We start from the raw sequence: 23,817 nt of genomic DNA on the forward strand, positions 1-23,817 counted from the left end.
CGGGTCTCAAACCCTCAGTGAGATAGGGAGTTGTCTATCCCAGCATGTGAAGACAGAGTCCGGCGGATTGAGTGGATGAGACCAATGTAAGGTCCAACGGTCAAGAAGGCAGTCTTTGCAAGCGTCGTGGAATGTGTGGAGCAGGACAAGACACAGAAGATGCCCTGGTCATCCACTGCGCCTAGCCCCATCTCCAGCCGTCTCGACTCTGTCTTGCCACTGGATCCAGATGGGAGTTGGGAAGAGAGAGTGAGGCTGACGCTGCACAACTCTCCCTCACTTAAATCCAAATCACGTGCTAGTCTCGACACCATCATGTGAGTGGAAGTTAGAAACAGGAAGGGGTCAATAACTCTCCTGGGTGCTTTTTTATAGACCACCCAATAGTAACAGGGACAAAGGAGCAGATAGGGAGACAGATTCTGGAAAGGTGTAATAATAACAGGGTTGTCGTGGTGGGAGATTTCAGTTTCCCAAATATTGATTGATATCTCCCTAGAGTGAGCGGTTTAGATGGGGTGGAGTTTGCGAGGTGTGTTCAAGAAAGTTTCCTGACACAATATGTAGGTAAGCCTACAAGAGGAGAGGCTGTACTTGATCTGGTATTGAGAAATGAACCTGGTCAGGTGCCAGATCCTTCAGTGGGAGAGAATTTTGGAGATAGTGATCACAACTCTATCTCCTTTAACATAGCAAGGGGAAATATTAGGCTATCAGGCCTAATCAAGCATAAATTGGGAACAGATGTTCTCAGGGAAATGTACGGCAGAAGTGTGGCAAATGTTCAGGAGATATTTGCATGGCATTCTGCATAGGTACGTTCCAATGAGACAGGGAAAGGATGGTAGGGTACAGGAACCATGGTGTACAAAGGCTGTTGAAAATCTAGTCAAGAAGAAAAGAAAAGCTTACAAAAGTTTCAAAAAACTAGGTAATGACAGAGATCTTCAAGATTATAAGGCTAGCAGGAAGGAGCTTAAGAATGAAATTAGGAGAGCCAGAAGAGGCCATGAGAAGGCCTTGGCAAGCAGGATTAAGGAAGACCCCAAAGCATTCTACAAGTATGTGAAGAGTAAGAGGATAAGACTTCACAGAATAGGACTAATCAAGTGTAACAGTGGAAAAGTGTGTACGGAACTGGAGGAGGTAGCAGAGATACTTAATGAATACTTTGCTTCAATATTCACTAAAGAAAAGGATCTTGGCGATTCTAGGGATGACTTACAGCAGATTGAAAAGCTTGAGCATATAGACATTAAGAAAGAGGATGTGTTGGAGCTTTTGGATCAAGTGGATAAGTCTCAGGACAGGACAAGATGTACCCCAGGTTACTGTGGGTGGCAAGATGGAGAATGCTGAGCCTCTGGTGATGATCTTTGCATCATCAGTGGGGATGGGAGAGGTTCCGGAGGATTGGAGGATTGCGGATGTTGTTCCCTTATTCAAAAAAGGGAGTTGAGATAGCCCAAGAAATCATAGACTAGTGAGTTTTACTTCAGTGATTGGTAAATTGATGGAGAAGATTCTGACAGGCAGGATTTATAAATATTTGGAGAGGCATAACATGATTAGGAATAGTCAGCAAGGCTTTGTCAAAGGCAGGTCGTGCCTGATTGAATTTTTTGAGAATGTGACTAAACACTTTGATGAAGGTAGAACAGTAGATGTAGTGTATATGGATTTCAGCAAGGCATTTGACAAGGTACCCCATGCAAGGCTTATTGAGAAAGTAAGGAGGCATGGGATCCAAGGGGACATTGCTTTGTGGATCCAGAACTGGCTTGCCCACAGGAGGCAAAGAGTGGTTGTAGAGAGGTCATATTCTGCATGGAGGTCGGTGACCAGTGGTGTGCCTCAGGGATCTGTTCTGGGACCCCTTCTCTTCGTGATTTTTATAAATGACCTGGATGAGGAAGTGGAGGAATGGGTTAGTAAATTTACTGATGACACAAAGGCTGGGGGTGTTGTGGATAGCGTGGAGGGCTGTCAGAGGTTACAAAGGGACATTGAAAGGATGCAGAACTGGGCTGAGAAGTGGCAGATGGAATTCAACCCAGCTAAGTGTGAAGTGGTTCTTTTGGTAGGTCAAATATGATGGCAGAATGTAGTATTAATAGTAAGACTCTTGGCAGTGTGGAGGATCAGAGGGATCTTGGGGTCCGAGTCCATAGGACACTCAAAGCTGCTGCGTAGGTCAACTGTGGTTAAGAAGGCATACGGTGCATTGGTCTTCATCAATCATGGAATTGAGTTTAAGAGCTGAGAGGTAATGTTACAGCTGTATAGGACCCTGGTCAGACCCCACTTAGAGTACTGTGCTCAATTCTGGTCGCCTTAGTATAGGAAGGATGTGGAAACAGAGAAAAGGTGCAGAGGAGATTCACAAGGATGTTTCCTGGATTAGGGAGCATGCCTTATAAGAATAGGTTGAGTGAACTTGGCCTTTTTTCCTTGGAGCGACGGAGGATGAGAGGTGACCTGATAGAGGTATACAAGATGATGAGAGGCATTGATTGTGTGGATAGTCAGAGGCCTTTCCTCAGGGTTGAAATGGCTAGCACGAGAGGGCATAGTTTTAAGGTGCTTGGAAGTAGGTACAGAGGAGATGTCAGGGATAAGTTTTTTTTTATGCAGAGAGTGGTGAGTGTGTGGAATGGGCTGCTGGCGACGGTGGTGGAGGCAGAAATGGAAGGGTCTTTTAAGAGACTCCTGGACAGGTACATGGAGCTTAGAAAAATAGAGGGCTATGGGTAACCCTAGGTAATTTCTAAAGTAAGTACATGTTTGGCACAGCATTGTGGGCTGAGGGGCCTGTATTGTGCTGTAGGTTTTCTGTTTCTACGTTTCTATGAGTGGTTGTGGGAGATATGCTCGCAGTTTTGCAGTGAGTGGTGTCAGTTCTCCTGAAATCGATAACCATCTCCTTTGTCTTGTTGACAGACCACCACTGCCGCGTCATCGGTAAACTTGACGATGTGATTGCTCAGGTTTCGGCTGTGCAAAAGTGAGAGCAGGGTGTATGGTCATGGGCTCAGCACACAGCTGCATGTTGAGGATGATGAAGAGGCAGGAGTGGTTGTGCATCCTGACCACCTGCTAGAGAGAAAGTCCAACAGCCAGTTGTACAGTGTTGCATTCAGACCAAGTCTGCGGGCCAACAGGGTTGACTAGAAATCCAGAAACAGCACTCTGACACAATTGTCCGTTTTCCCGGTGTGACGGGGCCTAGGTACAGGACAGATACAATGGCATCAGTCGTACAGCAGCTCCGTTGGTTCAGTGTAATAAATCAAACAACACAAGTAATGCAAACACAAGCAGATCTAGCACATGAACTCTCAGGATTTGGAAACTACAAGTTTCCAAGGTCTTACTGTAATATATAGTATATATAGCATATCCTGACAGTGCTGGGATGTGGTTAGACCAGTGTGGCCCTACATGGAACTAGTGGCAAGCTTATACAGCAAACTGGACAGACCACACTTTAACAACAGAAAAATTTAATAAAGTCAATATAAAAAGTAGTGGAAATGGCACAGAGAAAAGGGAATAAGACTCATAAATGCAGGGAAAAAAAAAGTTCACAGAAACTGATTAAATGAGAAAAGGACAAAAAGCAGAAGATTTGAAGTCATTTAACAACTTATACTCAACCCCGAACATTGCTTCAAACTACTTTCAAAATGAAGCTCACAAATTAGACAAGCAACAAGTGGAAAAAGGGTTAAGAAAAGAGTTAAGCATACGGGACAAAAAACAGAAAATGTCAGGAAGTGCTAGAAATACAAGTCAGGCGGCACTTTCACACTGAAAGGTCAACTGTTCCTCCACCTAACTGACCGAATATTTGTGCCATTTTCTGCTCTTATTTTAGAGGTTCAGCATCTGTAGTTGGATTTTGATTTGCACTAATCATGCAGTTGCAAGGCCATGCCAGACATAGAATCAAAGCAAATTCAATTTACATCTCTTGGAAATGCCTTAACACAGTAATAAACACACAGACTATGACATTGCTCAAAATACTGAAATGCTACTATTGTATGGGATGAGTTGTGTCACCACAGGCCCTGATAGGCTGATCAAGCTGTCACTGATTTTCAGATTTGCTTATTAGTGAGGTTACTATGCAAAACGCAGCCTGTCCCAAATCTCCACACCCAGAAACTTTCCAGGAAAATAAACAAACAAGAAATTCAAGTGCAAGTGGAACAGAACTGAATCCCAGGGACAGGTACCAGACTGGCAGTTCAAATAAATCATAAGTTAGCAAATTGTGCTACGCAGTGGCAAGACTTTTACCAACATTGCTTTATACTGGAGTAGGCAAATTTGCTTACCTGTGTCAAAGAGAAGTATTCATTAGACTCTGATGTATCTAAAAAATCCAGGATATCTATTTCAAACATTACAGTGGCATTTGGTGGGATCCGAGGGGGGCAGCCCATCTTCCCGAATGCATATTCTGGCTTGAAAAGAAATCGTGAAAACTCTCCTTTCCTCATGGTCGGTATTGCTAGTTCCATACCAGGCAGCGTTATATCTGGAACACACCGGGCACCATGAAAACACACACAGCAGCCGAGATGCAAAACGTAAACTGCATTACTTTGCCCATTTAGCACAGCACTAGTCACACAGTACATATAGTCCAACTGGACTGCCTCAAGGAGAATCAACAACACCTCACAACCTCTCTGGATGTCAATGGGTTTAATACAGACATTACAATGCAAATAACAAAGAGAAATTAAACAGGGACACTTGATACTTTTGTTTAAAGAGCACGAAGGAATTAGACTTGACAAATGTAAGGGTGAGAGGGGCAGAGAGACCAGGACAGAAATTATCTGACCATTTTCCAGACTTCTTAATGTACTGAGGAGGGTACGGGGCACAAGAAGCGGAGCTGACTGTCACAAACAAGAGAAAAATCTGCCGATGCTGGAAATCCAAGTAACACACGCAAAATTCTGGAGCAGCTAGGCGTCTATGGAAAAGAGCACAGTCAACATTTTGCACCAAGACTCTTCAGAACGACTAGCGAATAAAAGATGAGGAGTAAGAGTTAGAAGGTGGGGGCAGGGGAGGAAGAAACACAAGGTGACAGATAAAACCTGGGGGGGTGGGGTTGATGAAGTGAAGAGTTGGGAAGTTGATCGTTGAAGAGATACAGAGCTGGAGGAGGGGGAATCTAATAAGAGAGGACGGAAGGCCATGGAAGTAAGAAAAGGGAGGAGGAGCACCAGGAGGCGATGGGCAGGCCAGGAGATAAGGTGAGAGAGGGAAAAGGGGCGGGGGATAGGGAAGGAGGGGCATTACTGGAAGTTAGAGAAATTGACGTTCATGTCATTAGGTTGGAGGCTACCCGATTGAAAGCATTGGTGGCTGATGGACCCTGGTTGGTTCTTTGAGAGACAATGACTAAATATTCAGAAATAATGCAACGACAAAGCAGACCATTTAGTTCCAGCATTGTGCAGTGAGGCAAGCTAATGTCTAATTCAGAGAAACTGAATCTAAATAAATTAGATACAAGGCATGTTGATTAAAGTAGATGGGAAACCTGATTAAAGCACATCAGTAGATCAACAATGAGATTTTACATTCTTTTAAAATCATAATCATTTTACATAATATTAATTTAAAAGTCCACATGTAACACAATCCAAATATGGCTAACGAAAACTGAACATGGTATTTAATCAATTCTAAAATAGGTTTATATGAAACAAAAAAGAAACAGATTGGTCGCATACAGATAAATAGGAGAAATTATAAAAGAGGGGATCATATTGGATTGGATATCACCAAAACAAAAAGGGAAATCAAGAATGAGAAACTAAGAATCAGTAAAGAAAATGCTGGAGAAAATAACGGGGCCAAAAGGTGTTAAGTCCCATGATGGCTCATGTCCTAGGATTTTAAAAGAAGTGGTTAAAAGAATAATGGCCATGACGGTTTGAGAATCGTACTTGCAAACTGGAAGGTAGGAACACAATTCCGCTGATGAAGAATGTTAAGAATCAGACTACAAAATTGCAAACCATTGGTGCCCGAAAATCTCTGTGCTGCATAGGTTCGATAACTGGGCAGCCACAGACCATAAATTATCTAAAAGCAAGATTGCTGTATTGAAGGGAAATGAGGGATTGCTGCATTGAGGGATTCATGGAAACATGGCTCACTCTGTACATGGTGCTCCAGCCTGAGGGGCTTCTCAGGCCACCAAATGAACCAAAGTGCTGATTCAGAGAAGACAAGAGTTTGGGGTCTGTACTTCATGATAAACCCTTCATGGTGCTCAGATGTAACCATCTTGCTGTGCTCTTGCCCTCCTACATGGAACACTTAATGATTAAGTGCTATCTGTTCTACTTACTGAGAGAATTCTCCTCTGTGATCCTGACCGTCAAAAGCAGATGTTAAACAACTCGATACAGTGAGTACCGCAGTTAGGCAAGTTAGAAATAGCCTACCTGGATGCCTTTCAAATTATTGCCAGGGACTTCAGTCAGGCTTGTTTGAAGACATCTCTGCCCAATTATCATCAACACATAACCTGCAGCACCAGGGGTACCAACACACTCAACCACTTGTATACTACGATCAGGAATGCCTGCCATTCCATCCCTAGACCGCACTTCAGAAAATATGATCATCTGGCAGTCCTCTTACCTGCATAGATGTAGAGGGCTAAAAGAGCAAGGCTCCAGAGGCAAGGACAAGAACGAGGTGGTTGCAGGAGGTAGAGGAGTGGCTAAGGGATTGCTTCAAATCAGTGGACTGAGCTATGTTCAAAGACTCAGAGGATCTGAACCAGTACGCCATGGTTGCCAATAACTTTTATAAAAACAGTTCTGGACAAGGGTCTCTCCACAGAGTCATTCAGCCTCTCCTGACCAGAAGCCCTGGGCGATGCAAGAGATTCGCAATCTGCTGAGAGCCAGATCAGTGGCATTCAGGTCTGATGATCAAGTAAAGTTCAAGAGATCCAGGTACCACCTCTGGAAAGCCATCTCACATGTTAAGTGGTAATTCTGTACCAAACTTAAATCACCGGAGGATGCTCGACAGCTGCGGCAGGGCTCCAATGCTGTCACCTCCTACAGAGTGAAACCAGTGACGTATGTGGCAATAAGTTTTCACTCCCAGATGACCTCCATGCCTTTTATGATCACTTTGATTGGCAAAGCATAGAGGCATCTTCCTGAACAGCCACAGCTCCCGATGCTCCTGTGATTTCAGACTGCTGAGGCGAGAACATCCTTCAGGAGGATGAACCTGCGAAAAGCTTCTGGCCTGATGGTGAACCTGGATGGGTGTTGAAGACCTGTGCTAATCAACTTAATGGAATATTCATGGATATCATAAAACTCCCACTTTGGCAGTCTGAGGTATTCACCTGCTTCAAGCAGGCTTTAATTATACCGGTGCCCAAAGTTCAAAGTAAAATGTATTATCAGAGTAAATATACGTCACCACATACAACCCTGAGGACTTAGCAATTCTATAGAGCAGTAACTGTAAACAGGATCAGTTGACAATAAACTGTGTAAATGCAAATATAAATGAATAGCAACAAACACCAAGCATAAAATAACAAGGTATTCTTCAAGTGAGACCACTGGTTGTGGGAACCCCAGAAATAGAATGAGTGTAGTTATCTCCTTTTGTTCAAGAGCCTGATGGTTGAGGGGTAGTAACTGTTCCTGAACCTGGTGATGTGAGACCTGAGGCTCTTGTACCTTCCACCTGATGGCAGCAGCAAGAAAAGAGCATCGCCTGGGTGGTGAGGATCTTTGATGACGGATGCTGCTTTTCTATGGCAATGTTTCATGGAGATGTGTTCAATGGTTGGGAGGGCTCTAACTGTGATGTACTGGGCCGAATTCACTACCTTTTGTAGGATTTTCCACTCAAAAGGCATTAGAGTTCCCAAACCAGGATGTAACGCAACCAGTCAATACACTTTCCATTGCACATCTATAGAAGTTTGCCAAGGTTTTTGATGATATTTTGAACCTCCGCAGACTCCTGAGGAAGTAGAGGTGCTGTCATGCTTTCTTTGCAATTATATTTATATGATGGGTCCAGGACAGGTCCTCTGAGATAGTGACACCCAGGAATTTAAAGTTACTGATCCTCTCCACCTCTGACCCTCTGATGAGTACTGGCACATGGACCTTTGGTTTCCCTCTCCTGAAGTCTACAATTAGTTCCTTGGTCTTACTGACACTGAGTGAAAGGTTATTGTTTTTACACCACTCAGCCAAATGTCCAGTCTCCTTCCTGTATGCTGATTCATCACCCCCTTTGATACAACACACAACAGCAATGTCATCAGCAAACTTCTATATGATGTTGGACCTGTACTTAGCCATACAGTCATAGGTGCAAAGCGAGTAAAGCAGGGGGCTAAGTACACATCCCTGTGGTGACCCTGTGCTGATGGAGATTGCCAAAAACATCTCCACAAACCAAATTGACTGGGGTGTACAAGTGAGGAAATCCAGGATCCAATCACACAGAGGGGTTATTGAGGCCTAGTTCTTGGAATTCATTGATCAGTTTGGACGGGATGATGGCATTAAATGCTGAGCTGTAATCAATCCTATGTATGCAAAGAGAGCATCGTATGTAAAGAGAGCATCCTGATGTGTGCATCTTTGCTGTCCAGATGTCCTAGGGTTGTGTGAAGTGCCAATAAGATGGCATCTGCTGTAGACGTTGCTTGGAGTGGATCCAAGTTGCTATTCAGAAAGAAGCTGATATGCTTCAACACAGCCTCTCAAAATGCTTTATCACTGCGGATGCAAGTGCCACTGGGCGACAGTTATTTAGACAGGTTACCATGCTCTTCTTGGGCACTGGAGTGATTGAAGTAGATGGGTACTGCCAGAGCGAGAGGTGGAAGATATCCATGAATACACCAGCCAGTTGGTCGGCACAGGCCTTCAGTACTTGGCCAGGTGCACTATCCGGACTGGATCCGTTCCTTGGATTCACTCTCTTGAAGGCAGCCGCATGTCATTTTCAGATACTGTGACCAAGGGATCACTGGGAGACATGGGGGCATGTGATGGTTCCTCTCTGTTCTGGTGGTCAAAGCAAACACAGAAGGCATCGAGCTCATCTGGAAGCGAAGCTCTTCTGTCCCCTGTGTCGCAAGGTTTAACTCTGTAGGAGGTTATGACATTCAAGAAGAATGACTATCGTTCAGTAACACTTACATCCACTGTGATGAAGTGCTTTGAGAAGTTGGTGATGAAACATATCAATTCCTGCCTGAGGAGCGACTTAGATCAGCTCCAATTTGTCTACTGTCACAACGGGTCAAGAGCAGACGCCATTTCATTGGCTCTTCAGTTAACAGGTCAAGAGCAGACGCCATTTCATTGGCTCTTCAGCGAACAGGTCAAGAGCAGACTCCATTTCATTGGCTCTTCATTTAACACAGGAACATCTGACAGTGAAGGTGCATACTTCAGGATACTCTTGACTGCAGCTCTTCATTCAACACTACTATCCCAGGAAAACTATTCAATAGACCCCAAGACCCAAGCCTCAATACCTCCTTGTGCAACTAGAAACTTGATTTTTTCACTTGCAGATCTCAGTCAGTTCAGTTTGGCTACAATATCTCCTCCAGAATCTCTATCATCAGAGATGCACCACAGGCTGTGTGCTTAGCCCCTGCTCAACTCACTTGATACTTGTGACTGTAGGGTTAAGTAGAGCTCCAATGCCATATTTAAATTTGCCGGTGACAGCACCGTCGTTGGCCAAATCAAAAGTGGTGACGAATCAGCATAGAGAAGGGAGCTGGCCGAATGGTGGCATGAAAACAACCTTTCACTCAATGTCGGCAAAAGCAAAGAGCTGATTATTGACTACAGGAAGAGAAACCAGAGGTCCATTAGCCAGTCCATGAGGGGATCAGAGGTGGAGCAGGTCAATAACTTTAAATTCCTCAGCGTTACCATTTCAGAGGATCTGGCTGAGTCCAACACACAAGTGTCACTACAAAGAAGGCACACCAGAGTCTCAACTTTCTTAGAAGTTTGTGAAGATTCAGCATGTCATCGTCATCTAAAATTCTGACAGACTTCTGTAGATGTGCACTGGAGAGCGTACTGACTGATTGCATCATGGCCTGATTGGGGAACAACAAAGCCCCTGAATGGAAAAGCCTACAATAAGTTATAGATACAGCCCAGCCCATCACAGATACAGCCTTTTCAACCATTGAACACATCTACAAGGTGTGCTGTCAGAGGAAAGCAGCATCCATCATCAAGGTTTACTCCACCATCCAGGCCACACTCTCGTCTCACTGCTTCCATCAGAGTGGAGGTACAGGAACCTTAGGTCCCAGACCACCAGGTTCAGGAACAGTTATTGGCCTTCAACCATTAGGCTATGGAACTAGAGTGTATAATTTTACTCACCCCAACACTGGACAGATTTCTCACCTATGGACTCATTTTCAAGGACTCTACAACTGATGTTCTCAATAATTATTGATCACCTTCTTTCTTTTTTCCTTCTTGCATCTGTACAATTTGTTGTATTTTGCACTTGGTTATTTATCCGGTTTGTTGTGTGAAATCTTTCATAGATTTGACAGTGTTTGTTTACATTTACTGCAAATGCCCACATGAAAATGAAACTCGGGGTGGTATCTGGTGACATACATGTACTTTGGTTCCTTAAGGTTGTCATAGACAGGGGATGTAACGGGGATAAGCTCCCACCACCTATTCAATGCTCTCAATGGCGTGTGTCTCAGTAGCCTCCAACAACAAAGTCCAGCTCCGAAGTGTGACTTCGCTACTAACCCTGTTGCGACCGTTTCTACTGTCAGGAGAAGGGTAAAGGTGGGTTACTGGTTCCTTAAAACCAGATGCTTCAGGCGGATGGGCCTCTTCAGCTGTGGTTGGCAGCTCATCTAGGAGAAGGAAAAATCTGACCTGAATCCTCTGCTGCTATACCCATTCATGGGGAAGGCTTCAGGAGTAAACTCCCAGAAAAAAATCCAGAGTTGGAGCCTCTGAGACAATCCCACGTTGAGTTCAACGCTGACTGGCAACTCCTGCAATGCTGCTGATGTCAAACTGTATTGGTCTCTGCCGTTCCTTTGGATTCATCAGCAGCATAGAGAGAGAGACCCTGCTACATGGGCAACAGGTTGCTCTCCATATCATACTGTCCTGTCTTGTATATCACGTAGACAGCTCAGACACAACATCAATGGAAGAGCATTTCCACTATTGGAAAGATTAGAACTTCTTCAAACAAAGGGCGAACTATTTAGGATTAGCAAGTAGAAAACAGGGGGTTTTGGAACAACAGGAATTCAAGGAAATGAACAGTATAAAGAAACACGCAAAATGCTGGAAGAACTCAGCAGCTCAGACAGCATCTATGGAAAGAATAGAAAGTCGATGTTTCAGGCTGAGACTCTTCTTCAGGACTGAGAAGGCGGGGGAAGATGCCAGAATTAAAAGGTGGGAGGAGGGGAAGGACACTTGCTGGAAGGTGACAGGTGAAGCCAGGCCGTGAAAGGTCAAGGGTCGGAGAATGGGCCAGAGGAGAAAGGGACCCAGGGGAAGTAATAAGCAAGTAAGAAGAGGTGTTGGCGTGTGGCCAAGTGGTTAAGGCATTCATCTAGTGATCTGAAGGTCGCTAGTTTGAGCCTTGGCCAAGGCAGCATGTGTGTCTTTGAACAAGGCACTTAACCACACATTGCTCTGCGAAAACACTGATGCCAAACTGTATGGGTCCTAATGCCCTTCCCTTGGACAACATTGGTGTCATGGAGAGGGGAGACTTGCAGCATGGGCAACTGCTGGTCTTCCATACAACCTTGCACAGGCCTGCGCCCTGAAAACCTTCCAAGTCGCAAATCTATGGTCTCACAAGACTAACGGATGCCTATTATTAATGAAGAGGTAAAAGGTCAGAATGGGGAATAGAGGAAGGGGGAGGGGAAAATGTGTTTCTTGAAAGGAGAAATCAGTACTTATACCATCAGGTTGGGGGCTAGCCAGATGAAATACAAGGCGGTGCTCCTCCACCCTGAGGGTGGCCTCATATTGGCACAGGAGGCGGCCGTGGACCCGCACATCGGAACTGGGATGGGAATGGGAATTATAAAGCAGTTGAATGGTAGGATCGAGGGTTCGAACGACCCACTGTTACTTAAAAGCAGTTGGCTTGCAGCAGAATTATGATTGATCCACCTCATCGAGTATCAGCTGTTAAGGTCGATGTCAAGTTCATCATCATTTGCCTAGCTACATGCATGCACGGATGCAAAGAAAATCCGACTTGCTGCATCATCACAAACACATTGTATCACACAAATATCATACACAAAAATAATAAATTATATAAATTTCCAAAAAATTAGAACAAAAACAAAAGACATGTTATAACAGGTGCCATATTTGGTCCAATGGCTCAAATCTCAATTTCTGGCATTGCTGAGTGCAGTGGTGTGTGGCTTCTACAGCTCCTTGCAAAGGACTTTATTGTCTTCTCTGCTTAGTAATTTAGTGATCTTACTGAGGGACGTGAATCACAATGCTACCAAGTTATTTCAGTTTACACAGCTCCATGTCAAGCACGCCATTACGTGTCAATGGAGGGGCCAATTTAGTGCCAAGTTGAAGGCAAACACTGCATAACCTTGCTGCACAGTGACTGGCAGAGAACACTGTCATTTCACTGGTCTAGGTCAGTGTCCTTCCCCATGCAACCAGTCCTTAGGATAACATTTCCTTTCACTAGCCTACATTTAGGCTACCAAGAAAATCTAACTGCCCAATGTGAAAAATATTGGGAATTGAGGATCTCAGAGTGTTTTATTGATGACAAGAGCAGCTTTTTGTTCAAATACAGTACATGAAAATCCAGGAGGTGAAGTACTTGGGTTTTATCTCTAGATGGCGCTAGTGCACCATGGATAACCTGGAGCTGGGTAATCAGTGCTGTGAAGACAGGCTCCACCTCAAAAAAACATGATTTCTCAGCACCAGTTTGCTGCAAATTCAAGGTCACTTTGAGAGGCTGGGGGTGAACAGAAGAGCACAGTTAAACTTCAGAGGCTTCATACAGCGCCCAAGAGGATTTGTGCTCAGAATAACCCCTTACTGTGGCAAGATCCCATCCCAAATGGCCTGCAACTAGTACAAGAATAATACCTGGTCCCTTGCTTTGAAGTCTGTACAATTGCTACTTTGATTTTACAGTTAGAGAAAGCACACAGGAGTCCCCAACCAGCCTTCATAAAACCTTACTTTCCATTGGTAACAGATTAAGTGCAGAAACACAAAGATGGAGTTCACTTTGAAAGGAAATGTACCGTTGATGTTTCAGGTCGTGACCCTTGATCTGAACCAAAGGAATCCAGATGAATGATTTCAATCTGAAATATCAACTGTTCATTTCCCCTCACAGACGCTGCCTGACCCGCTGAGTTCATCCATACTTCTCGTGTTGCTCTTCATTTCAGCATCAGCATTCTCTTGTCTTCAGAAATATTCTGTTTACCGTCTAGTTTATATCAGTGAGACTCTAGTGACGGTAATCACTGCCAGAAGGGAGAATTGATTGGTGTAGGGATTCCCCCAGCTCAGCCTTTAATACACATTACTCACAAGGCTAATGCCCATGGTCTTCGGCAAACTTACTCCAACCTCTACCACCCAGCGTCACTGACCAACAGCATACAGCCACAACACCAAGTGGACACAGATCAATCTGAGATAGCCACAAGTGGGCACAGATCGATCTGGGATAGACACAAGTGGACACAGATCGATCTGAGACAGCCACAAGTGGACACAGATTGATCTGGGATAGTCACAAGTGGGCACAGATTGATCTGGGATAGTCACAAGTGGACACAGATTGATCTGGGATAGTCACAAGTGGGCACAGATTGATCTGGGATAGTCACAAGTGGACACAGATCGATCTGAGACAGCCACAAGTGGACACAGATCGATCCGGGATAGACACAAGTGGGCGCAGATCGATCTGGGATAGTCACAAGTGGGCACAGATCGATCTGGGATAGTCACAAGTGGACACAGATCGATCTGGGATAGTCACAAGTGGACACAGATCGATCTGGGATAGTCACAAGTGGACACAGATCGATCTGGGATAGTCACAAGTGGGCACAGATCGATCTGAGATAGTCACAAGTGGGCACAGATCGATCTGAGATAGTCACAAGTGGACACAGATCGATCTGAGATAGACACAAGTGGGCACAGATCGATCTGAGATAGTCACAAGCAGACACAGATCGATCTGAGATAGCCAGCAGAGAAACAGCACCTGGTTTCTGCCCACCAGCAACACATGAAAGATCCCAGATTTCGAGTTGCTGAATAGAATCTGATTGGTTTCAATCCACAAGACAGAAAATCAGTTCACAGAACCACTTGCTTGCAGTTTTTGCCTTTTCAGCAAGGGCAAGAATGAAAGCCAGACTGGGTAATTCACAATGACAATGTCCTTAGTGCACCATTTAGTGCACACATTTGGTACTGTGGGCACCATTTTCTCACTTTAATCACCCCTTTTCACTTGCGGTGTAGAAACCAGAGTACTGTTGCTACCTGGGCAGCAAGATGAGAACATGCAGCAGTATCATAACCCCAGTTCAGGCAAGTTGCAAACGGCAGCAGTGCAGCACTGCAATGCCAGTTTGTAACAGGCCACTCTCCATGGCATCAGCAAGGGTCCCCACACCACAGACAACACGCACCTTGACCAATCTTCATGAACTTTGGTAAATTCCTCTGCACGTTGGAATCGAAGGGCTTGTCTGTGTATTCACTGTAGGCACTGTAATGAACTGCAAGAAAGGTGAATGGAGAAAAAACAAAGCTGAGATGCAAACTCAACCAAGGAAGGTGACAAGCAGATTCGAAGGGTTCAGACAAACCATTCACTGTGGCCATTATGACCACAGGCAATCCTGCTGAGCCCTTGACCCAAACAAGCAGACTGAAAGGGTTCAGACAATTCAGCTACTGTGGCCATTACGACCACAGGCAATCCTGCTGAGGTCTTGACCCAAACAAGTTCAGAACACTGATGCAGGGCACTCAGGGGAGGCAGGGGGCCGTGACCGTCGGCAAGTTCAGCACTTTACAAAAGCAAGCTGGGTGTTCTGTCTGCTCGTTTCTCTCCCTTTACCAGCTAAATCCAACATAAACAAGATGGGTCAATGCTGGTGTTAAACTTTGTCTTGAGCGAGTTAAACCCACCTCCCTTGCTTACCACTCCTCACACTGTAGACAGGGGTGAGCACTGGTAAAGCAATTTCACAAACACAACCTATGCCACTTGAGTTGCCCACAATTTGCCATCGCTACTCGAGTGGAAAATTGTGTATGGAACCGGAGGAGACAGCAGAGGTACTGAATGAATATTTTGCTTCAGTACTCACTATGGAAAAGGATCTTGGTGATTGTAGAGATGACTTACAGCAGACTGAAAAGCTTGAACATGCAGATATTAAGGAAGAGGATATGCTGGAGGTTTTGGAAAGCATCAAGTTGGATAAGTCACCGGGACCGGATGAGATCTACCCCAGGCTACTGTGGGAGGTGAGGGAGAAGATTGCTGAGCCTCTGGCGATGATCTTTGCATCATCAATGGGGACGCTAGAGGCTCAGGAGGATTGGACGTTTGCAGATGTTTTCCCTTATTCAAGAAAGGGAGTAGAGATAGCCCAGGAAATTACAGATAAGTGAGTCTTACTTCAGTGGTTGGTAAGTTGATGGAGAGGCAGGATTTATGAATACTTGGAGAGGCATAATATGATTAGGAATAGTCAGTATGGCTTTGTCAAAGGCAGGTTGCGCCTGATTGAATTTTTTGAGGATGTGACCAAACACATTGATGAAGGTAGAGCAGTAGACATAGTGTATATGGATTTTAGCAAGGCATTTGATAAGGTACCCCATGCAAGGCTTATTGAGAAAGTAATGAAGCATGGGATCCAAGGGGACATTGCTTTGTGGATCCAGAACTGGCTTGCCCAGAGAAGGCAAAGAGTGGTTGTAGACGGATCATATTCCGCATGGAGGCCAGTGACCAGTGGTGTGCCTCAGGGATCTGTTCTGCGACCCCTACTCTTTGTGCTTTTATAAATGACCTGGATGAGGAAGTGGAGGAATGAGTTAGTAAATTTACTGATGACACAAAGGTTTGGGGTGTTGTGGATAGTGTGGAGGGCTGTCAGAGATTACAGCAGGACATAGATAGGATGCAAAACTGGGCTGAGAAGTGGCAGATGGAATTCAACCCAGGTAAGTATGAGGTGGTTCATTTTGGTAGGTCCAATATGATGGCAGAATATAATGTTAATAGTATGACTCTTGGCTATGTGAAGGATCAGAGGGATCTTGGGGTCCGAATGCATAGGATACTCAAAGCTGCTACGCAGGTTGACTGTGTGGTTAAGAAGGCATACGGTGCATTGGCCTTCATCAACCATGGGATTGAGTTTAGGAGCCAAGGGGTAATGTTGCAGCTATATAGGACCCTGGTCAGACTCCACTTGGAGTACTGTGCTCAGTTCTGGTCGCGTCGCTATAGGAAGGATGTGGACAGCATAGAAAGGATGCAGAGGAAATTTACAAGGATGTTGCCTGGATTGGGGAGCATGCCTTATGAGAATAGGTTGAGTGAACTCGGCCTTTTTTCCTTGGAGAAATGGACGATGAGAGGTGACCTGATCGAGGTGTACAAGATGATGGGAGGCATTGATCGTGTGGATAGTCAGAGGCTTTTTCCCAAGGCTGAAATGGCTAATACGCGAGAGCACAGTTTCAAGGTGCTTGAAAGTAGGTATAGAGGAGATGTCAGGGGCAAGTTTGTTTGTTTTTTTTATGCAGAGAGTGGTGAGTGCATGGAATGGGCTGCTGGCGACGGTGGTGGAGGTGGATACGATAGAGTCTTTTAAGAGACTCCTGGATAGGTACATGGAGCTTAGAAAAATAGAGGGCTATGGGTAACCCTAGGTAATTTCTAAGGGGAGTACATGTTCGGCACAGCTTTGGCCTGTATTGTGCTGCAGGTTTTCTATGTTTCTATGAGTACAGAATTCTTGCTCTATCATGGGAACCACTGGCTCAAACAGTCTGACTGTCGTCCAGACATTTACTGGGTCCAGGCTGAAACTAGAGACCCTTTCCTCAGTCATGTCACCTTATGATTGAATGATCGCAGCTGGGGAAAGGGGAACTATAACTAAAGGCAGATGGGAAGCCCCTCATTTCCAAGCAGAGCCTCCTAGTTCACTGAGCCCATCCAGAGTAATCGCCCCAGTCTCGAAACGCAGAGTTCAGGAAACTCAGTGACTGATCCCACCAGAGACCGATGCGGTAGATGGAATTACACTGCCCGAGCCAGGCCGCAGAACTTCTTTCAACACACCGCCATCACCAGTCACATCCTGCATCCTCAGGGACATGTAGTGGAAGGGGCCCTGAAAACAGAATTAATGGAACATCACTTGTACATAGTCACAATACAAGTCAGACCAAAGACACATATCTATCCTCCCATATCGCTTCACCCTCAATCTTGCACCATTTCAGAAGGGGAAGACTTGTGGGGCCATATTGTCTCCCAATGGCACACTGTCCACACTTGACCTGGTACATGCACAAATTTGCTGTTTATCCCTGAAAAACATCAGGGCCCAGCCCAAGCCAAAACTGCTTCTGCCAAACAATGCTTGACTACAGGCTTCTGGGTAGTTCAGGATCCCCAATCTACTTCCTTTTACGGTGAATGAAGGAAAGTTCAGGGGACCTGTAAAAGTGATTTTGTTTTAAACAGAATGCTAAGTGCTTGGAATGCACTGTGAGGGTGGGGGTTGAGGCTGATTCTTTAGGAACATCTGAGAGACACATAGATAGGCATGTGGGTGATAGAAAAATGGAGGGTTATGGGCAATGTAGGAAAGGTTAAATTGGTCGTAGAGGAGGTTAAAAAATCAGCTGCAGGACCCACACTGAGCTGTACTGTTCGATGCTCTGTGAAATGTAACCCCTTAGCTTGGAGCCCCGGAGCTGAGACTGGGAATGGGCCAGTTCCGCTCCATCCCACTACTGAGGGACAACTGAGAAATAATGATTTTGTGTTACCTTCATGCTTCATGGGGAGAGAAACATGTAACGTTCTTTCAAGTTACTGTTCTGAGATCGACATTTACACACTGCGGCAGGACACTGGCAGACCCAGAGTGACTCTCTCGGGCAGCTAGCAAATTCCTCCTGCCTTTACCTCGCTGAATGGCCAGTCAGACCTCTTGAAAGTCATGAAAAGAATATCCTGAAGAATTACCGGTTGGTCTTCAGATGCTCTGCTGGTTCTAACAGCCCAGTCAGGTTTTGTTTCAGCCATGGTGAGGGTATACAATGGAAGTTGTTCAACGAATGGATGGAAATCTGCAGTCATACAGATCAGAAATGAAACATTAATTATAAACATTTTACATAATCTAAATTCACTTCTGCTTGGCTCAGTCCTCATAGAACTGCAAAAATGGTATTCAACTGGCGTCACTCCAGAGATATCATAAACTATGGCTCATGGGTGGGAACTAGAACAAGTTTCAGTATTCTAAGTTATTAGACAGCTTATTATTTACTATACCCTAATAAGTGAATGTGCAGAAGGAACACAAAGCTGTCAGTAAACAAGCCAGTTCTACATTCATGGATTAATCCAAACCCATTTCCTTCTGATCACGTCCCTCAGATCCTTCACTGTATAGAGACAACCAAGCATCTCAGTTCAACAGTTGTGCACTGACAGTCTTCTTGGCAATTCTTTCCACAATTTGGTTACCTTTTTATTTAAATCTTATTTCTCAGTTTTAATTTCAAGCTTGTATTCAAACCTTTCATAAGGCAAAATGGTGACCCCTTTGACTATCCCAAGTGCAATCAGGACACCCCAGATTTCTGGCAACAGCAACTGACGTGCTTCGGCCATCTTTCATATGAATTAGTTGAAATGGTTTAATTTCACGGTTTAGAAAACGTCCCCTTTAACTTCATTCAACATTTTCCCAGTTTGTTTCAATTAATATTTGACACAAACTAACTAAAAGTCTCTTGTGTACATCACCACCCCTTTTTCCATCTAAACTGTAGGTACGTGACATCAATTCCATGAAAAATTGTACTGGGCATTCCATAAAATACTGAACTGGAGTCTCTGATCTGTGAAATATTTTATTATAGAGAAACATGAACATACAAACATTGGCAATTTGTTATTGCAGGTTTGCTTTACTGATTGGTTGAAATATAATAAAACCAAGCTATGTCCTTTTAAAATCAAATTCCCATCTCCACTAACAAAAACTCAGTATCTCAAAGTCTGGTAATATTACCCCTCTCTTAATCCCCAATGTCATTTTAACCTGTCCTTGTTTTCTGTTAACGAATTCCAATCTCCAACACATCCACACATGAACCACTGGAAATGTTAATATACCACAGTATTTAAAATGTATTTCAATATCAAAATCCAATCTGGCCCAAGGTCTGTTGACGCAGATTCCTTTATTACTGCTGCTTAATGGTTCATTTCTCACTGAAAGCCACCTTTCAACGTCTTACTTTAGGGTATTTTTATAGTGGTGATTTTCATCTGAAAGCCAAGTTACAAAGCACTTTCTGACCTGTCAGGTAATGACACTGGATGCGTTCTTGGTCTTATTGCTTTTTATACATTAAACATTCATTGGAAAGTAAATGAATATGCAAGGTTCTTGGCTAAAACCCTTCCCAAGGGCACACAAGAAGCTTTCGAGAGACAATGTCAGTAATCCCAAAAGCAATCGATCAGTCTGTTCTTTGGACAAGACCTTTCATGTACTGTAGCTGATCCACCAAACTCTGCCTTCCAGCACACAGCTCCCAAAAACTAATCCAAACTACATGAAACTCCTGGTACATTCAACTTCAGCCCTCTTCTGAGCTTCTCTTCCTCTGCTGTGCACATCATCGAACTGTAACGCAATGCTCTGCTCCTGTTATCCAGTGAAAGCAATGTCATTACGAGACAAAGCTTCCCAGTGACCAAAGCAGGGGCCTGAAGCAGTTCTGTTGATTCACAGCAAAGGCCTTGATGAGGAACAGCAAGCGGAACTGAACGTTGTGTGAGTCTCAGTAAAGTGTATATTTCTGACTTTGAAGCGTTGACGATGGTTGGCGAGGGACTTTGCCCTGAGGGACTCCTGCAGCAATGTCCTGGAGTTGCGATAATTGGTCACCAACCAGATTGAGGAATCACTTTTCCCCTGACGTCAACTTCCATTTGGCAGTGCTTATCGATGCCACACTCAGTCAAATGCTGGTTTCATTTCTGTGTCACCATTACTTTCATTGGACAACATACAAACATGAGCTGTGGGATTAGATCTGTATGAACAGTAAGCAAGGCAGCCTTTTCACTGTATGTGACAATAACAAAACCACTACCAACCAGCCAGCGTACTTTCAGCCTGGTGAAATACCTAGCCAATATTATGAACGGGACGGAACACTGGCACCATGCCAGTGCCAGGCAGTAACTAGAGCAACAAATCCCTGGCATTCAATGGTACTGCCAACACCAAGTGCTCCACCATCAACACTATTGATTAGAAGCTCAACTGGACCAGCAACAAAAATGCCAAGGCTGCAAAAAGGGACTTGCCTGAAAACCTTTCCAATATTTACTAGGGCACGAGTCAGGAGCATCACAGAATGAGTGGATGAGTGCCACTCCCAGGCAGGCCATCACCACACATAACCAAACAGCACACTCGACTGGCTCCCAATCAACTACCCCAAATATTCACTCATTCCACCACTGGCAGACAATAAAATAAACATTACAGTCACCGGCCCAGACCACCACCCACACCGGCCCAGACCGACATCTATTACTGAGGGAGTCACGGGCAGCAGATGCGATGGAACACAATAACCACAACTTTCCCCAAGTAGCCCACCACAGCCACGGAAATGTATTGCTATCCCTTCATCATCACTGGGTCTACTCCTTATCCAGAAGTACCCCCAACACAGGACTGCAGCTTTTCATGGGCAATTGGTGATAGACAATCAATGCTAACAATGTCCAGAACCCAAATATTAATAAACTGAAATCTCTATTTCAGCAGTAATTGGTAATGTTCTTAAAAATGAGGAAGAGTATAGCTGGAGAATGAGAAAATTTTGATCTGTTTAAAAGGGACACATTTTGTGGCTTTAGTAGCCGCTTCTGTTTTGTATTAGTTTGCTGTTTGACCTCCGGACACTATTAAAGAGCGACATGGAGAGTCATTCACGGTTCATCTGTGCGTCGGTAAACTGAGTCGTGAGAGTGTGGAACGAGCTGCCAGTGCAAGTGGTGCATGAGAGCTCGATTCAACGTTTGAGAGAAGTTTGGATAGGTACATGGATGGTGGGCGATGGTCCCAATGCAGGTCAATGGGAGTTGGCAGTTTAAATGGTTCAGCACAGACTAGATAGGCCGAAGGACCGGTTTCTGTGCTATATTGTTCTATGACTCTATGATCTACACCCTGCCAACAGGTGGAGACAACTCTTCCATAGCTCCTAGCAAAACACTTCAGAGCGGTTGTCTACAACAGGAAATCAATGAGGACAATGAACTAAATGCCAATCAAACTGAAATATCAATGCAGCAGCTCTGTGCTTTCACTGTCATTTTCCATGGCAATCAACTTCCACCCAAAAATGGTTCCACATTGAAACAGTCATTATTCAGTGTCATTGTTCACCGGTAAGCCACCAGCTCCATGTTCAAGAGCTCGGCCTTATCAATCACTTTTTAATGACAAAGTCACAGCCCAGGTTTCCGAATGTATTAATAGCCTGCTCCCAAAAGGGGAGACAAAGGGAATGTCAGGTAAAGGAGCTCGCAGAGCAATCAATTTCCTGCTGCACATTTGATCAACAGGGCATCCAGACAATGCCACACAGGGAAGTTTTTCACCATTATTCTTAGCTCTCCTGGTTTATATCTCTAAAGGTAGCAGTCACCCTTTGTTGAACAACAAGCAAACAACACAGGCTTTCAGTCTCTACCTACAATGCCGTGTTTTGATTAAAAGGTTACAGTACACTGTAATTGTATTTTAGTTTTTTCAGGTTTTACAGAAGGTATAAAAACAATCAGTTTTGTAGACTTGTTCTGGTGTTCAGCAGCGATGATCTTCACAAACTCAACATGAATTTTTCTGCAACACACACAAAATGCTGGAGGAATTGCGCAGGTCAGGCAGTGTCCATGGAAATGAACAAACAGTCAACGTTTCGGGTTCAGACTTTCTTCAGGACTGGAAAGGGAGTGGGAAGACACCAGAATAAAAAGGTTGGGGGGGGTGGAAGAGGAGAAAATGGATAGCTAGAAGGGTGATAGGTGAAGACAGGTAAAAGCTGGAGAGGAAAAAATTGATATAAGAGTGGACTATAAGAGAAAGTGAAAGAGGAAGGGCAGCAGGGGGAGGTGATAGGCCTGAGTGGGGCATAGAAGAAGAGGGGAGGACAGAGAGAAAAATTAATTTACCTGCTGTTTCATGATTAGCAAATACTTGTTCTTCAAAATTTAATGCTGTGCCTTTTCTTAAATTTCCACAACCGGCCTGATAAATATTTACATTTTTAGTTCATCATGGTAGATCTTTGCGAGTTTCATAATGAACATACCGTTAAGTGGAATGTGTTCACTCTGACGCTGACAAATCCACTCTGTCAATACATGATCAAGATCTTCATTTTTCACTTTATACAGTGTTTCTCTGTTTTTCATTAACTCCAGTTCATTACATGTGTGAGGTCACTCCCCAGAACTGTCTGTGATACAGAGACCTACGCATCACCTGGGAACCTTCCCAACACCTTGTTGAATTTTTCATTTGTGACATCATGCCAGTGCTCCAAAAGAATTTGGATTTTGGAGGTTTTCAGATTTTGGGATTTCAGATAAGGAGACTAAAACTGTACTGGAATGCATAAAATGCCACAATGATATCACAAGGTCTCAATTATTAAATTAGTTGTTAGAGATGACAATCACAGTAACAGATCAAGAGCTTCCACAAGAGGCTGTGAATAAGGAGTCAATTAAAGCCTTCACACCCACACTGGGATTTTGATATTGAGCTGAATGTAGTGCTGTGGGATCTTTTACTGATCAGTGAGACAAGTAATAATGATAGAGCTACAGAGGAAAGATTCTTTACAGAAAATAGTCACCACCTACTAACAGCGATGTCTGCTATTTCAAAATAGAACAAATCATACACATGGTACTCAACTCTAAAATTAAAACACAATTGCAAACATTTAACATACACTATGAAGTGATATTTACATACAAAATACAACTTTCAACTATGAATTTAAATGATCAGTTTTTTTAAAATCTCTGAGATCCCAACTAAAATGTTTTTGTTCTCCCTTTAGTGTCCAAGCAGAGGCCCCGAATTCTGATGGATTACCTCCCCCAACAGGCTGTGTATCACCTCACCTGCCCATCACAGGTAAGGCCACCAAGCACACCTAGAAGGTGCATTGCCACAAGAAAGCACCAAGGACCCCTACCATCCAGGCCATGCTCTCTTCTTGCTGTTGTCATCAGGAAGGAGGTTCAGGAGCCTTAGGTTTCACACACCAGGTTCACCCTTCAACCATCAGGCTCCTGAATTAGAGTGGATAACTTCACTTACCCCAACACTGAACTCACTTTCGA

At 44.2% G+C, this 23,817-nt stretch overlaps 1 protein-coding gene across 3 annotated transcripts in view; it reads right to left on the bottom strand.

The window, feature by feature from the left end:
• fkbp6 (FKBP prolyl isomerase 6) overlaps window positions 1-23,817 on the bottom strand; it is a 79,341-nt gene that overhangs the window by 41,452 nt on the left and 14,072 nt on the right. For 2 of the 3 annotated variants that reach the window (XM_072243054.1, XM_072243055.1), the window contains exons 2-5: window positions 18,385-18,488; window positions 17,404-17,521; window positions 14,789-14,878; window positions 4,344-4,546 (exon numbers count right to left, since the gene is read on the bottom strand). In XM_072243054.1, coding sequence (XP_072099155.1) covers window positions 4,344-4,546; window positions 14,789-14,878; window positions 17,404-17,521; window positions 18,385-18,488 — 515 coding nt within the window. The remainder of the gene's footprint in view (window positions 1-4,343; window positions 4,547-14,788; window positions 14,879-17,403; window positions 17,522-18,384; window positions 18,489-23,817) is intronic. The other variant, XM_072243056.1, reaches the window with a different exon arrangement.

This window comes from Mobula birostris, chromosome 25 (genome assembly GCF_030028105.1).
Source record: "Mobula birostris isolate sMobBir1 chromosome 25, sMobBir1.hap1, whole genome shotgun sequence".
In the NCBI taxonomy this organism is placed as follows: Eukaryota; Metazoa; Chordata; class Chondrichthyes; order Myliobatiformes; family Myliobatidae; genus Mobula; species Mobula birostris.